Consider the following 16,659-nt stretch of genomic DNA (forward strand, 5'->3'; position numbering starts at 1 on the left):
AAAACTCTTGAATGAAAGAGCAATAGAAGAAGAGGAAATACATGAGCTGTAGTTGGTGTTATAGCTTAACAACAAGCCCTGCTTCTTAGAAATTAGGTGGTTCAATGTGCCAGTTTTCAACAAGGCTAGCGGGTGGGTAGGATGGGTATCAGACAGTATACTGAAAGTTAGCTGTTTTCCTAGTGGTGGATCTGATTTTTCTCTTACTCTAAGTGAATTATTTAACTTTGCTGTTTCTCTTCCTCTTCCTCTTTTTTTAAAAAGTAAATGGAAATCCATGTTTACATAAGAAAACTGTAAAATGTATAAGTAACATGGAGATTGGAATCGCTAGATCAGAATTGCTATCAAGAGTTTTACTACTACTAATATTTTTATGTACTCTTAAAAATAGAGGAAAGGGGCCAAAATTGTAGTACTAATAATAGACTTTTTAAAGAGGAGGAAATAAATTGGGTAACTATGACTAAAATTTTTTTTCCAAAAAGTCTTCATTTCTTTACCCACTGCTGATCATAATTCTAGATTCTGTTTGTAAGAGGAATGAAGTTTGATTTCACATTCATAAAATACTTGAAAGTATTGCTTCTCCTGAGCCTACTTTCAGCTCCAACCTCTGTTTTTTGTTTTGTTTGTCTCCCAGAAAGGAGCATTGTCAAATAAATGGTTCACAACTATGGCTGAGTATTCTTCAAGGAAAATATAATCTTGTTAGCCAGGCAGGGAATTACAAAGTCAGATACTAAGCTAGATTTTTTTAGATTTATACTGTTGGAATGTTAAGAAAAAGTCCACTTTTAAAATTCTAATTATTAAAAAAAGAACGCTTTTTAATGCTCAAATATTTTTAGGTTAAAATTGCTTAATTTGACATTTCTCTGTGTGTATTCTTACAAAGGAGTTTAAAGAAAAGGAAGTGTTGGAGGGAAACGTAGAGGGGTTAATAGTTTCTATAGACTAGAAGACCATGAAATAGAACTCACTGATTTTCCTGCTCTATTAAACTAGTACTCGTTTTCCTAAACAAATCTGACAAATAACCCTCCCTGGAAAGCCTGCCTCCCTTTCATAAACATATTAGTTGCTTCATGAACTGAAGAAAAATATAATCAAGTCATAATTACAAACTATTCATAGTGTCAGTATTCTTAGACCTATCTTCACATATCTTAAAGCCGGTAGGGATTATTTGAATGTATAAAATGGTTCTTAGTTTGTGAATGTATTAACCTGGTCAAGGCAGAAGTGTTACTTTTCTTACTGCTCTACATGGTTAAAATAATGCCTTTTTTTCTTTATTCTGTTTTACTTCTTTTTTTGGTAGGTAATTTTAATATTTGTGTTTCAGAGCTACAAATGAGTTTTTAAAGTATCAGTCTAATCTTTATTCTGGGAAGATTATAATTAATAAAAAGAATTAAGTTTGTATTCTATATTCATTTATATGACATCCATCATTACCATGGTCAAGTAGATAAGTATACATCTATGCTTATTGTAAAGTAGAAAAATGACTAATACAGAGTCAATTTTATTTAAAGAGCTAATTTGTGAGATTTTTATTTTAAATGTTACAAGTATAAGAATTTTTTTAATAGAGTCATTTAGTTATATAGGGAATAGATGCAAAAAAAATGTAATAGTGTTTACATGGTTTCTTTTTTTCAGATAACAAACTGGGTAGACTCATCATTTGATGATTTTTCAGAGACTACAAGCATCTCTACTATTACTGCCACATCATTAGGTGTGAATAACTCAAGCCTTAGAAGAAAAAAGGTGCCTTCCACAGTAGAAAGTAGCAAATTTCCAGCTAGAAAAAGAGGAAACCTATCTTCCTCAAAGCAGATTTATGGTCTAGAAAATTCAAAAGAATATCTGTCAGAAAATGAACCATGGGTGGATAAATACAAACCAGAAACGCAGGTAATAAATGGCATACAAACAAGTCTACGTGATTTACTTTCAGGAAGGAGAGGGATGTGCATTTTCAGATATTCATAAAAATCTTTCTGCCTAAATAAATTAGAAAAAAAATAATAATTTCTAGGTTTTTTATATTCCAAGTCTCAAATTTTCCCAACAGTTATTCAGAAGGTATACCATTGGTTATTTGTCTTCGATTTAATTTAACCCCCAACATAGACTTGATCCATTTAATTTTTTGCTAAATGTAATACCCCTCCCTATTTATTCCCTTCCCAAAATGTATAACAGGATTTTAAAATATTTTATAATTGCATATGTGCCTCAAATTTTCATATATTGGGGTCAGTTTAAGAATAGAATTTTTCCATATCAGTATAAAGAATTGAATTAAGTATAATCAAAAGGACCTTTTTATTACTATATCATGTTACTTGTTTCTAGTTTTTTTCATTAAAAATATGTAGAGTAACCTGTGCTGATGTATCAAAAAATTTTGAGTTAAAATGTTTTATTTTAAACTTGAAAATTTTAGCATGAACTTGCTGTGCATAAAAAGAAAATTGAAGAAGTTGAAACCTGGTTAAAAGCTGAAGTCTTAGAAAGGCAGCGCAAACAGGTAACTAAATAAGAAATGTGTTTAAAAATATTTGGCCTCAAATGTTTCTCTGGTTGGTTATAAGAAGTTAAAAACTTTCATGTTGACTTTCTCATAAGTCCAGATCACCTGCAGTAGAAAGCTGTCTGACCTTACTACTTCTTCGTCATTAAAAGACTCAAGAGACTTTGCATTTTCCCCTTGACTTGTACCTCTTTTTCCCTCTTATATATAAAGCATAATAAACCATTAGGGGGCTAATATATTTAGCATATCAGATTATCTCACACTAAAGCAAGCAGGCAAATTACATATTAGTTTTTGTATTAAATATAACCTAAAATAGTCATTCATCCTATGCTTATGTTTTTTCTTTCACTTCCTAATTCCATAATTACCCTTGGCTCCCAAGCTAGAATATTCTCTCTCTCTCTTTTTAAATTTTTTTAATTTTGAGATTCTTGAAACATAAAGAAAAAATAGAATAGTAAGTGAATATTCATGTACCTGTAAAAATACTCATCATTTTCACCCATGAGTATTTTAATGTAAATTATAAATGTTTGGCATTTAATTCTCTAATGTTATCTAATGCTCTGTTCATATTCACATTTTTCCAGTTGTCTTTTATATCTGGTTTGTTACAACCAGTATCTAATCAAGGACCACCCATTACATATGATTGTTCTATCTCTTAGGGCTTTTAAAATCTAGAACAGTTGCCTTCACCTTCGCTGCACAGCATGACCAAAAAATAAATAAATAAATAATAAAATTAAAGTGTAACTGGCTCTTCTCTAGGTCCAAGTATACAGGCCCTTATTTACTGTAGTTAATAAAAGTAAACAAATGAGCAAGGATTGCAGCCCACCATTATACGTAGGGCATCTTCCCCTGATAATTTTTCAGTTTTAACTTTTTTTTATCAGATTTACTGAATGAGGGAATGTTACTGGGAGCTGCATCCTCTAGTCTGTCTTTAGAGTCCTGTTCCTGGTAATATGTTTCTTAATATACATTTCTTTCTTTTTTTTTTAATTTTTGCGGTACGCGGTCCTCTCACTGTTGTGGCCTCTCCCGTTGCGGAGCACAGGCTCTGGACGCACAGGCCCAGCGGCCATGGCTCATGGGCCTAGCCGCTCCGCGGCATGTGGGATCTTCCTGGACCGGGGCATGAACCCGTGTCCCCTGCATCGGCAGGCGGACTCTCAACCACTATGCCACCAGGGAAGCCCTTAATATACATTTCTTAAAGAATCTGATATCTAAACTGAGGTTTTTCCATAAGAATATTATACTTATATAATATTGAAGTATGTAATCCAAAGAGAGGTCTGTATTAAGATTGAATTTTATGAGTTCAGGTAACCCCTAAAAATACTTGTTTTAGACATTACCTCTTTAATCTAGCTGAAATTGTTTTAATTTGGCTACTGAGTAGTCCTTGGGAGGAACATAATGCAAGAATTGAGGAATTATCAGAAACTATGCTTAGAAGTTCAGGAAATAAGATTCTCTTATCTAAAGCTGGTTTATTCCAGCTAGCATCGTGAAATTTAGTCTGCTTATACCTGACATTCAGTAAATATCTGTAGAGGTAATAAATATTTAAAAAGAATATTCATACATAATATTCTAGCATTCCAATGATTTTGATTTTTTATTCATGTTTATATTTGGTTTTAGGGTGGATCTATTTTATTAATAACAGGACCCCCTGGATGTGGAAAAACAACAACTATAAAAATACTATCAAAGGAGCATGGTATTCAAGTACAAGAGTGGATTAATCCAGTTTTACCACAATTCCAAAAAGACGATTTCAAGGAGATATTTAACCCTGGTAAGGTTTACTCTGAAGGTAGTGGAAATACTGGGGAAAGTCTGGTTTACAGGAGGTTTGTAACAAGCCCCCCATCTATATCTTTAAGATTTCTAAGATCCTATTGGGTATATGGGTTCTTTTGTTTGTTTGTTTGTTTTTTAAATTTATTTATTTATTTTTGGCTGCATTGGGTCTTCGTTGCTGTGCGCGGGCTTTCTCTAGTTGCAGCAAGCAGGGGCTACTCTTCGTTGCCATGCATGGGCTTCTCACTGCGGTGGCTTATCTTGTTGCAGAGCACGCGCTCTAGGCATGCGGGCTTCAGTAGTTGTGGCACGCGGGCTTCAGTAGTTGTGGCACACGGGCTTAGGTGCTCCGTGGCATGTGGGATCTTCCTGGACCAGGGCTCAAACCCATGTCCCCTGCATTGGCAGGTGGATTGTTAACCACTGCGCCACCAGGGAAGTCCCAGGGTATATGTTTTTGAGAGGAAGGTATATATTGCCACCTCTACACTAGACTGGCATTTGCCCACTACCAACTGCTTCACAAAGTCAGAGTAGCAATCAGATGAAACTATATGTGTGCATTTTCTCACATACTTCCTAGGTTCAGAGAGAAGTAATTTTAGGAGAAGGAAGGGTCCCTCCAGCAAAGGAGAGTGGGATGTTTTTAAGGATTAAATGTTTTAACTGTTTTGTTAGATAACAAGCTAATCAGTTTGCATTATTTATGTACTTTTTTCCCAGGCTCTGGCTGTATAAATGAACTCTTTGTTTAAGTGTAAATCAAGCCTTAAAATATATTAAAGTAACTTGCCTCCAAACAAGAGTTTAGATCAGACCTCTTAGAATCAAATCAAAGTATAAGGCAAAGATGGTCTTTGGAATTCGAAGAGGGGCGTTAAGACAAACATCCAAAAATAATGATAGTATCAATTTAAAGACATAGTATGATATAACTTCACATATATGCTCATAAACTCCAGCATGATCATTTTTAACTTTCATATCTGTCTTACTGCTGCTTTAGGTAACTAAGCTAGGGGTATCCAAATCTTCTAGGCCATTTTGAAGTGCAAGGGGTTCTGTAGAAGGATGATTATATTCTAATGTGCAGTATTCCTCAAAATTCTTTCTTCAGGCTCTTCTTTAATATTCTCTGTGCGTACTTATCTTTAGTATGCATACCTGTAAGGAACGGCACCAAAAACGGAGGAGAGCTTAAACAAGCTTTATTTGGGAATGCTCCCGGGCGAGGTTCACTAGTCCGAGAGAAAGGGGCCAGAGTAGTCGCACCTGGGTGTGGGCGCGAACAAAATTTATAGGAGTGGACGCAGGGGAGGTGCTTGCTGTGTGAAGCAGCCCTTTTTTGGTAATCTCTCGGGTGCTGTGACAATGTCAGGTGTTGGTTGCATCAGCCTCAGAGCCGTTGGTTCCGCTCCTCGGGGAGCGGGAAGACCGGGCCGAGTGGTGTGGCAATGTCAGGTGTTGGTTGCATCAGCCACTTTGGCGGGGGTTCCGTCTGGCTCCCTGGGCCCTTCCCCGGACCTGCTGGCCTTACAATACCCTTATGCTCATAGTATCCCATACTCTTGGAAATTTTACTGCTTTCTAACAGTAACATTACTTTTGACAATCTTGGAAGTTGGGGTTTTTTTTTTTTTGGCTGCTTTGGGTCTTTATTGCAGTGCACAGGTTTCTCTAGTTGTGGCACGTGGGCTCAGTAGTTGCAGCGTGCAGGCTTAGTTGTCCCACGGCATGTGGGCTCTTAGTTCCCCGACCAGGGATTGAACCCATGTCTGCTGCATTGGAAGGCAGATTCTTAACCACTGGACCACCAGGGAAGTCCCTAGGAAGTTTTGTTTTTGTTTTTGTTTTTTTTTTACCCTTCCCCCTCCCCATATCCTCAAATTGTTCTCTAGTAGGTCTGTGTCTTTATTCCTGTCTTACCCCTAGGTTCTTCATGACATTTTTTTTTTCTTAAATTCCATATATATGTGTTAGCATATGGTATTTGTCTTTCTCTTTCTGACTTACTTCACTCTGTATGACAGACTCTAGGTCTATCCACCTCATTACAAATAGCTCAATTTCGTTTCTTTTTATGGCTGAGTAATATTCCATTGTATGTATGTGCCACATCTTCTTTTTCCATTCATCCGATGATGGAAACTTAGGTTGTTTCCATCTCCTGACTATTGTAAATAGAGCTGCAATGAACATTTTGGTACATGACTCTTTTTGAATTATGGTTTTCTCAGGGTATATGCCCAGTAGTGGGATTGCTGGGTCATATGGTAGTTCTATTTGTAGTTTTTAAAGGAACCTCCATACTGTTCTCCATAGTGGCTGTACCAATTCACATTCCCACCAGCAGTGCAAGAGTGTTCCCTTTTCTCCACACCCTCTCCAGCATTTATTGTTTCTAGATTTTTTGATGATGGCCATTCTGACTGGTGTGAGTGAGATGATATCTCATTGTAGTTTTGATTTGCATTTCTCTAATGATTAATGAAGTTGAGCAATCTTTCATGTGTTTGTTGGCAGTCTGTATATCTTCTTTGGAGAAATGTCTATTTAGGTCTTCTGCCCATTTTTGGATTGGGTTGTTTGTTTTTTTGTTATTGAGCTGCATGAGCTGCTTGTAAATTTTGGAGATTAATCCTTTGTCAGTTGCTTCATTTGCAAATATTTTCTCCCATTCTATGGGTTGTCTTTTGGTCTTGTTTATGGTTTCCTTTGCTGTGCAAAAGCTTTGAAGTTTCATTAGGTCCCATTTGTTTATTTTTGTTTTTATTTCCATTTCTCTAGGAGGTGGGTCAAAAAGGATCTTGCTGTGACTTATGTCATAGAGTGTTCTGCCTATGTTTTCCTCTAAGAGTTTGATAGTTTCTGGCCTTACATTTAGGTCTTTAATCCATTTTGAGCTTATTTTTGTGTATGGTGTTAGGGAGTGATCTAATCTCATACTTTTACATGTACCTGTCCAGTTTTCCCAGCACCACTTATTGAAGAGGCTGTCCTTTCTCCACTGTACATTCCTGCCTCCTTTATCAAAGATAAGGTGACCATATGTGCGTGGGTTTATCTATGGGCTCTCTATCCTGTTAGGAAGTCTTTATTTACAGTCTTCTGTATAAAATATTTCTTCCCTTATTCCCAAATTCACTAATCAGTCATTCTCTTTTTGTCATTAAAACTGATTATTTTTTAAATAGATTTATTTATTTTATTTATTTTTTATTTTTGGCTGCATTGGGTCTTTGTTGCTGCGCATGGGCTTTCTCTAGTTGTGGAGAGTGGGGGCTACTCTTCGTTGTGGTGCATGGGCTTCTCGTTGCAGTGGCTTCTCTTGCAGAGCACAGGCTCCAGGCGCTCAGACTTCAGTAGGTGCGGCTCACGGGCTTAGTTGCTCTGCGGCATGTGGGATCTCTTCCCGGACCAGGGCTCGAACCCGTGTCCCCTGCATTGGCAGGCGGATTCTTAACCACTGCCACCAGGGAAGCCCAAAACTTACTATTATTGAAAACAGCTCATTTATAGTCATGCACTAATTGGGAGAATCTTCAGTGTGTAGGCAGAGTCATAAATATTTTTACCAATTGTATGACTTTTATACTAACAGCTGTGTTCTGAAATCAGTTAACTCCATATTACATTCATTGGTACAGAAAAGTTACTGTTGTTCATAGTGACTTGTCTTTTGAAATGAATATTTTAAATTTGAACTGTTTTGCCTAATTGAAAAAGTCTACAATATTGTGTGCTCATTCATGTATATGTAAATGTATTCATTAATGTATATCTATATTACGTACATATGTATAATATTGATGTGTATATAATTGGTTGAAAATAAAAGTGTTAAATATGTTTCCTTTCAGAATCAAGCTTCCATGTATTTCCTTATCAGTCTCAGATAGCAGTTTTTAAAGAGTTTCTACTAAGAGCGACAAAATATAACAAACTACAAATGCTTGGAGATGATCTGAGAACTGATAAGAAGATAATTCTAGTTGAAGTAAGGACAGCTTTTGAAATTCTTCTATAACTATTGAGTAAACAATTATAAGATATATTTTATGTGATAATGACATTTACTCTCTCCATAGTATTAGTACTGGTAAAATATAACATAAAGGCTTTGTGCAATAGAAGAAACCTAAAGTTTCTTGCAGTAAACTTGGATAGAGTAGCTATAGGTTAATGAACTTTAAAAATTTAATGGCCTACGTATAGAAAGGCAAAAAATATTTAGAAAGTGACGTCTTAGTAAAAATATTATAATCTGTAGTGATCCTAAGGAATTTGCTATCAAAATCCCATTGATGTGTATTACTATTTAGGACATCAGCTATTTGATGTCTCCCTTTCTACAACAGTTCTGGTTACAGTACATTGAATAGATAACATTTCTCCTGTTTTGGTAAATATAAATCTGAAAATAAATTTACATGGGAATAAAACTGAGCTAATGTTTCTCCTTTGTTTTTGGTAGGATTTACCTAACCAGTTTTATCGAGATTCTCATACATTACATGAAGTTCTGAGGTGAGTTTCAGTGAACTTTTTTAAAACTCCAGATTAAATGGCAGGTGGTTTAAATTTCAACCTTGCTTGCTGTCTTTTGTTATTTTAGGAAGTACGTGCAGATTGGTCGATGTCCTCTAATATTTATAATCTCTGACAGTCTCAGTGGAGGTAATAATCAAAGGTTACTGTTTCCCAAAGAAATTCAGGAAGAGTGTGCTATATCAAATATTAGGTAAGAATGAAATTTCTGCTTAAAATTTCATATACATACTGTATTTTTAAATTAATCACATAACCACTATCTTTCTTTGTAAAACTTTCACAGTTTCAACCCTGTGGCACCAACAATTATGATGAAGTTTCTTAATCGAATAGTGACAAAAGAAGCTAATAAGGTAAGTCTTTTAAGAACTGATTAATTTGAATCTTACATTGTAATTATAGAAAGCCAAACTTAAGTAGTATTATATAAACTTGAGGAGTTAGAGACACAAACTATTTCAGTTTTTAAAATTAAAAAATTTTAATTACACTCATAAAGCACGTCATTTTAGAAAATGTAGGAAATACTAATTTTAAAAATCCTTAACCTTTTTCTACTTTTAAACTTAGTTTTCTTTTTCACATTGAGGTAAATTTCCCTTTGCTTGGCTTAGTGTTTTAAATTGTATCTGTTATCAAGAAGCTGTTTTCTGGCATCTACATCCATTAGTCAGCAACAGTCCAACTCTACTTTTGTCTTGTCACTTTTTAAAGATTTAATATATTTTTTATTTTGATAAAAAAAATCATAAAATTTAACATCTTAACCATTTTATTCCAGCTTTATTGAGATATAACTGACATATAACATCATGTAAGTTTAAGTAAGTTTAAATAAACTTAAGTAGGTTTATGACGCATTGATTTGATAAACTTATGTAATGAAAAATGATTACCACCATAGGTTATCTAACACCTCCATCATGTCATGTAATTACCATTTCTTTTTTGTGGTGAGAACATTTAAGATTTTTTTCTCTTAGCAACTTTCAAATATGTAATACAGTATTATTAGCTGTATTATGTATTAGAAATATCTTAACCATTTTTAACCATCCAGTTCAATAGTGTTAAGTATACTAACATTGTTCTGAAATAGCTGTTAGTGTTTTTTTTCTTCTTTTTTTTAATTTGGTTGCGCAGGGTCTTAGTTACGGCAGGCAGACTCCTTAGTTGTGGCATGTGAACTCTTAGTTGCGGCATGCATGTGGAATCTAGTTCCCTGACCAAGGATTGAACCCAGGCCCCCTGCATTGGGAGCACAGGGTCTTATCCACTACGCCATCAGCAAAGTCCCTGAAATAGCTGTTACTTTTTCCCCCATAAATTTTATTTATTTATTTATTTATTTATTTGGCTGCTTTGGGTCTTCGTTGCTGCATGGAGGCTTTCTCATTGCGGCCAGCAGGGGCTACTCTTCGTTGCGGTGCATGGACCTCTCGTTGCGGTGCATGGACCTCTCGTTGCGGTGGCCTCTCCTGTTGCAGAGCACGGGCTCTAGGCACGCGGGTTTCAATAGTTGTGGCACGCGGGCTCAGTAGTTGTGGCTTGCGGGCTCTAGAGCACGGGCTCAGTAGTTGTGGTGCATGGGCTTAGTTTTTCCGCGGCATGTGGGATCTTCCCAGACCAGGGCTTGCACCCGTGTCCCCTGCATTGGCAGACAGATTCTTAACCACTGCGCCACAGGGAAGTCCCATAGCTGTTACTTTTAACGCATCATTTTTTTCTATCTTTCAAATCAAGATGATGTTAAAATAAATTGATGAAACTTCTACTCCAAGTAGCATGGTTCTAGGGGGCCCTACTTGCTATAAATCAACTGGATCTTACATCATAATATATTTGGAATGCTGGATCACAGGAACTGAGGGAAGTCTCCAAGGGAGAGGTTATTTTTGAGGATTAAACAGAATAATGTATGCATGTAGAGCACCTAGCTGAATAAGTACAAGTATTAATAGTGAAATATTAGAAACACCCTGAGTCCAGGAATAGAGGGAGCAGTTACTGTGGTGAACTATTATGTCATTAATTGGCGTTTTGAAAATATTCAGTGACATGGGGAAATACAATTTAATGTCAAGTTAAAAATAACAAGATGTGAAGTTATATGATAATTCTAACAATAGAAATGATGTTTCCAGCCCTTGATATATCTGTCAAGCCCTATGCAAAGTAATTTTACATACCTGATCTTATTAAACCCTCACCACAACCATATAGAATTATCCCCATTTTATAGGTAAGGAAGCTGAACTTTGGAGGGAAATAACTCGAATAATATTCCATGACTATTAAGTATCAGATGAGTTTAAGTTTTGTTCTGACTCCAATTCACTGTGCTAGAACAAAACATACAGTTGTCAATGACAACACAATGCACATATGTACATAAACCTATACATACTAAAAGAAATACATAAAAATGCTGGGTGTTATTCTGGATGGTAGGATGACTTGTGATTTTTTTATTGTCTTTTTGAAAAAAATCTCTGTTTTCTACTATAAGCATGATAATTATAAACTATATTTAAATATTTATTAAACATTGAAGAAATAAAAATAGTCAGCATCATACTACTGTATCACATTACTCACAACTTCTTTTTAGACTAAGTCATTAAATTGCAAATGGCATTTACTCTAGCAAGTTAGTAAAAGGAGATACCATAACTTCTTTGTCATGTGGTTAATGTGCTTTACCTTAAATAGTTGACCAGCAAGAATTTTAAAACTAGTATACTTTTGATATCATCATTGATATGTTACATAAAAGGAGCAGCAACAAGCACAATATTTACATGTAAATATAAATCAAAAAGAAAATCAAATATTATGATACTGTCTGGAGTATCCAAGGATGATAATGATAGTATAAGAAGATTTAAAGGAGAGTTTAACCTCTGGTATTCTGTAGCTTAGTTAATTATATTAGGGAAGAGTGTTGACGTCTTCAGTGAATGAGTTATAATAAGAAAGAGTGTTGAATATCTTAAGTGTTTTTCTTTAAGTCTAAATGTTTCTCTGTATTCATAGGAAGAAAGATCTTTAGTCTTTTCTGATATCATTAGGTATGTAAAGTGTGGAAAGAACTGCTGATCATACATCTTAGCCATATTTGCCATGTTCACAGTAATTAACATCCATAGTATTTTCTTCAGCTGCCAAGGATTATAATTTCAAATTATATTTCCTTACTGGCAAGTAATCCATATCTAGAATTTTTCAAAAACAAGTACTCCTCTCAAAACAATTTTTAAGGTAAACGTATTCCCAATAAAAATAAAGTTAATCTGGAAGAGAAGGCATGAGCAAGAAAATTTTGTAAAAGAGTGATGAAGAGAGACTTGCTGTCTAGGTATTGGAACATAATATGATGAAACTCTAGGAAGTACAGCAGTGTGGTATTAGCACAGTAATAGACAAATGGAAGAATAAAATGAGAAGACAGCACAGAAATAGATCAGTATGTGTAAATGGGAATTTTTTATATAATGGAAATGGCATTTTACATCACTGGGGAAGGAGAGTAGATTATTATGGTTAACAACTGGTGTTGGAACAATTGGATATTCATATAGGAAAACATAAGGTTGCCTCTTTAGTTCATACTATGCACAAAAATAATTTAAACCTTGATTAAAGATTTAAATACAAAAATTAGAAGAGTATTAGGAAAAAATACTTTGGGTTGGGGGAAAGTCTTCTAAGCAAGAAACAAAACCTAAAAGCCATGGATTTACTTCAAAAAAAATGGAAAACTTAGTAAATGACAGAAGGCATGGTAAAGATAAAAGACGAGCATGAGAATGAAAGAAAATATTTGCAGTTTTTTAACAGAAAAGCACTAATACCTGAATATATATTTTTATTTTTTATTCATTTTACTTTTGGCTGTGTTGGGTCTTCATTGCCGTGTGCAGACTTTCTCTACTTGCGGCAAGTGGGAGCTACTCTTCATTGCGGTGCGTGGACTTATTGCAGTGGCTTCTCTTGTTGCGGAGCACAGGCTCTACAGCACAGGCTTCAGTAGTTGTGGCTTGCAGGCTCTAGAGCTCAGGCTCAGTAGCTGCGGCGCACGGGCTTAGCTGTTCCGCGGCATGTGGGATCTTCCCAGACCAGGGCTCGCACCTGTGTCCCTGCACTGGCAGACGGATTCTTAACTAATGCACCACCAGGGAAGCCCCACTGATACCTGAATACATAAAAATATGCCTACAAGAAAAAAAAGGCTAAGAACAGAAGCCAGTACACAAAGAAATACAAATGGATAGTAAACATGAGAGGTGTTCAGCCCTACATAGTAATCAGAGAAATTCATATTTAAACCAGGTAACATTTTTCACATATCAGAGCACAAAAAATTTAAGAATTATATACAGGGTTGCCAAAGATATGGAAAAATGAACACTCTCACCTACCATTGCTAGGAAAAATAAAACTGGTAAATGTTACAGACACTTTGAAGGGCCCTCTGCTTCTACAGAAATGTTCATGCATGTTGGCAAAGGTATACAGTTGACCCTTGAGCAACATGGGTTTGAGCTGCATGGGCCACATATATGTGCATTTCTTTCAGTAGTGAATACTGCAGTACTACCTGATCCATGATTGGTTGAATCCGAGGATGCAGAACCACGGCTACAGAGGGAAAACTATAAGTTACACTTGGATTTTTGACTGTGAGGGGAGGGCTGGTGTCCCTAACCCCACATTATTCAAGGGTCAGCTGTATATATAGTATATATATAGGTCTGGAATAGTAAAAAAGTGGAAACAATGTAAATGTCCCTTCATTGGGGGAAATACTAGTTAAATTACTGTCTACCCATAACATTTTTTAAAAAATTATATAGACTTAAAGGTACTAACATAGAAAGATCACAAAGAATGGTATTAATTCATAGAATAATACATATGATATGATCCCCCTTATATTTAAAAAACTAACTCTGAATATACTTACAGATACTATATTTACTTACAGATACGTGTGCACAAAAAGTGGTCTGGAAAGGCTCCTCCTAAAATGTTAACACATGTTAGAAAGTTGGGATCTGTAGAGCAAAAGGATAACTTTCATAAAGAACTTTTGAAACAGCTTTAGTTAATAAAGTTAAAAATATATTGAAGGTCATAGCACAGTACTGTTTTTCTGTCAAGAGCTGAAATGGGATCATCTATGAACAATCACATGAATTCAGCTTAAGTTATGTTGTCAGTAAACTATTAGGAGTTTCTGAGGGGGAAGAGAGGATAAGTTTTTCTTGTCTTATACTTGATCTACCAAGGGTGTGATAGGTGATATATCGTATTTATGCATATGTGTGTGAGTGTGTGTGTTTATCTATATTTGTATATATGTATGTATATAGTAAAAGAGAGAGAACTTCAAAATATAACCTAGTCCAAGTAAAAAAGTAAAATGATATTTTATAACCTTGAAATTTTACCTTAAACTGTGATGTCATTGACACTTGTACCTTCATAAGCAGACTGTCGTTTAACATGTAGGCTTTTTAGCATTCAAATTGGAAAGATTCTATTATACTTCCATTAAGTTTAGAAAATAGGTGGTTTTGTTTGTTTTTTGCTTAGAAAATAGCTTTTTTAATTTTAATTTTTTCATTTTAGGATGGAGGAAAGATTGTTGTCCCTGATAAAACTTCTCTAGAGTTGCTCTGTCAAGGATGTTCTGGTGATATCAGAAGTGCAATAAACAGCCTCCAGTTTTCTTCTTCAACAGGTAACTGGAAAATATACACTCTTACGGTATTATATAGGTGACTAACTTTTTCTTAATTGTTCATGAAATGAAATTAAACTAAACATTTTAACTTAAAATTGGTATATACCTATCTCCACTTACGATTTTTTTATTGAGACAGTGTAATAAAATTATGTATGTACACATGCATACACACACCACTATGAATGTGTCACCATATATATTTATATATCTGAGACAAAAGCTGATTTATTTACGTGGTTTGCCACTTTACCTTTCAAAGTTAATTTGGAATGAGACTTCCTGAGAGAAAATCCTGGCTCTGCCACTTTTCAGTGACTGAATCTTGCAAGTTACTTAATCTTTCCATGCCTTTATTTTTTCACCTTTTATATGAGAACCTGTCTGATTGAGATGTGTGAAGAGTGAGGTAATCCTTGTAGAGTGTTTATTCCAGTGCTTGACACACATTCAGTGCTCAAATGGCCAGCTGTTAATGAATTTAATAATAGTTCATATATGATATGTTTAACAAATGCATTTCCACTTGTTAATATATAAAAGGGGTCCCTAGCCATGTTATAGTAAAGAGCCCCACTAATAGCAATGAGTTAATTTTTGCTCTTAATGATCATAGTTTACTGCATACAGTTTTCATCAGAAAACATTTAACAAGTGACCTACATGATGCTTAACATTGAGGAATTGACCTTAAAAAATTAAAATCTCTTTGGAGCTCTCAAAATCCACGTGAAATCCTAGTTTCTACCCACAAGTGTAACCTGTTCATTTAGTTACATCTTTGTTTTTCAAAATAACTCTACAGAAATAGACATCTTAACACAACTGAAACCAGAATTCTGCTTCTTGCTGTAGAAACATAAATGTAAATTGTGCTTAGGTTCACTACTAGAATTAGGGATGGGTCAGTTTGGGATCCTAACTACCATTTATAACGTTATTGCTCTGAGCTTAGAAATTTCAGAGGGAAGAAAATAATAGTGGGTCAGGAACTGTATTAGCAATTATATTTTTTTTCATTTAATTCTCAGACCAGCCTAATGAGATAGACAATAGTAGGATTCAAACCTAGATTCTGTGTTTTTCTAATACTCCAGGCTGGTTTTCTGAAGTCATGCATTCTGAGTTGTTTTTGTTTTGTTATAAATTTATTTATTTCTGGTTGCGTTGGGTCTTTGTTGCTGTGCACGGGCTTTCTCTAGTTGCTGCGAGCAGGGGCTACTCTTCGTTGCGGTGCGTAGGCTTCTCATTGTGGTGGCTTCTCTTGTTGCAGAGCATGGGCTCTAGGCACCCGGGCTTCAGTAGTTGTGGCACACGGGCTCAGTTCCTCCACAGCATATGAGGTCTTCCCAGACCAGGGATGGAACCCCTACATTGGCAGGCAGATTCTTAACCACTGCACCACCAGGGAGTCCCTGAGTTTTAAAAAGTAGATTTCCAAGTGAAATTTGAACACGGGCATATTCATAAATTGGAGACTGTCCAAATCAGTAAAGAAGTAATATAGCATCATTGTTAAGCATGGATTGCAGAACCCGACTGTCTGGATTCAAATCACTTACTAGCTGCTGACCTTTAGCCAGTTATTTAACCTCTTTACGTCTCATTTCTTTACTCTGTATAATAATAGTTCTCCTCTGATAGGGTTGTTATGAGGACTAAATTAGTTAGTACATACCATGCAGCAAGAATAGTACCTTGCCATTAACACCATGAGAAACCAAGGTGATGTGACTATGTTAGAGTATGTCATTGTGTATGTGAAAATTTGAAATCTGTGTCATGACGTACTTTTAGATGACATTTTAGTTCGTTTTAATAGTTTAGTAACTGAAAGGGGACTCTGACTCTGTATACTTCATAATTATTTATTAGAAAAACATTTAAATTAAAATACCTAGTGTAACTATATCTGAAATGTTCTCAGTTTTAATTTTTATATTTTAATTTTATTTTAAATATTGTTTCTTGGGTGTATATTATTTAG

The 16,659-nt window shown here is 35.2% G+C and overlaps 1 protein-coding gene across 7 annotated transcripts in view; it reads left to right on the forward strand.

The window, feature by feature from the left end:
- RAD17 (RAD17 checkpoint clamp loader component) overlaps positions 1-16,659 on the forward strand; it is a 31,736-nt gene that overhangs the window by 1,715 nt on the left and 13,362 nt on the right. For 6 of the 7 annotated variants that reach the window (XM_067730899.1, XM_067730903.1, XM_067730900.1 and 3 more), the window contains 8 exons: positions 1,669-1,926; positions 2,462-2,545; positions 4,211-4,367; positions 8,233-8,369; positions 8,847-8,899; positions 8,988-9,113; positions 9,207-9,276; positions 14,558-14,669. In XM_067730899.1, coding sequence (XP_067587000.1) covers positions 1,669-1,926; positions 2,462-2,545; positions 4,211-4,367; positions 8,233-8,369; positions 8,847-8,899; positions 8,988-9,113; positions 9,207-9,276; positions 14,558-14,669 — 997 coding nt within the window. Of the gene's footprint in view, positions 1-1,643; positions 1,927-2,461; positions 2,546-4,210; positions 4,368-8,232; positions 8,370-8,846; positions 8,900-8,987; positions 9,114-9,206; positions 9,277-14,557; positions 14,670-16,659 lie in introns of all 7 variants that reach the window. The other variant, XM_067730902.1, reaches the window with a different exon arrangement.

This window comes from Pseudorca crassidens, chromosome 3, assembly GCF_039906515.1.
Source record: "Pseudorca crassidens isolate mPseCra1 chromosome 3, mPseCra1.hap1, whole genome shotgun sequence".
NCBI lineage: Eukaryota > Metazoa > Chordata > Mammalia > Artiodactyla > Delphinidae > Pseudorca > Pseudorca crassidens.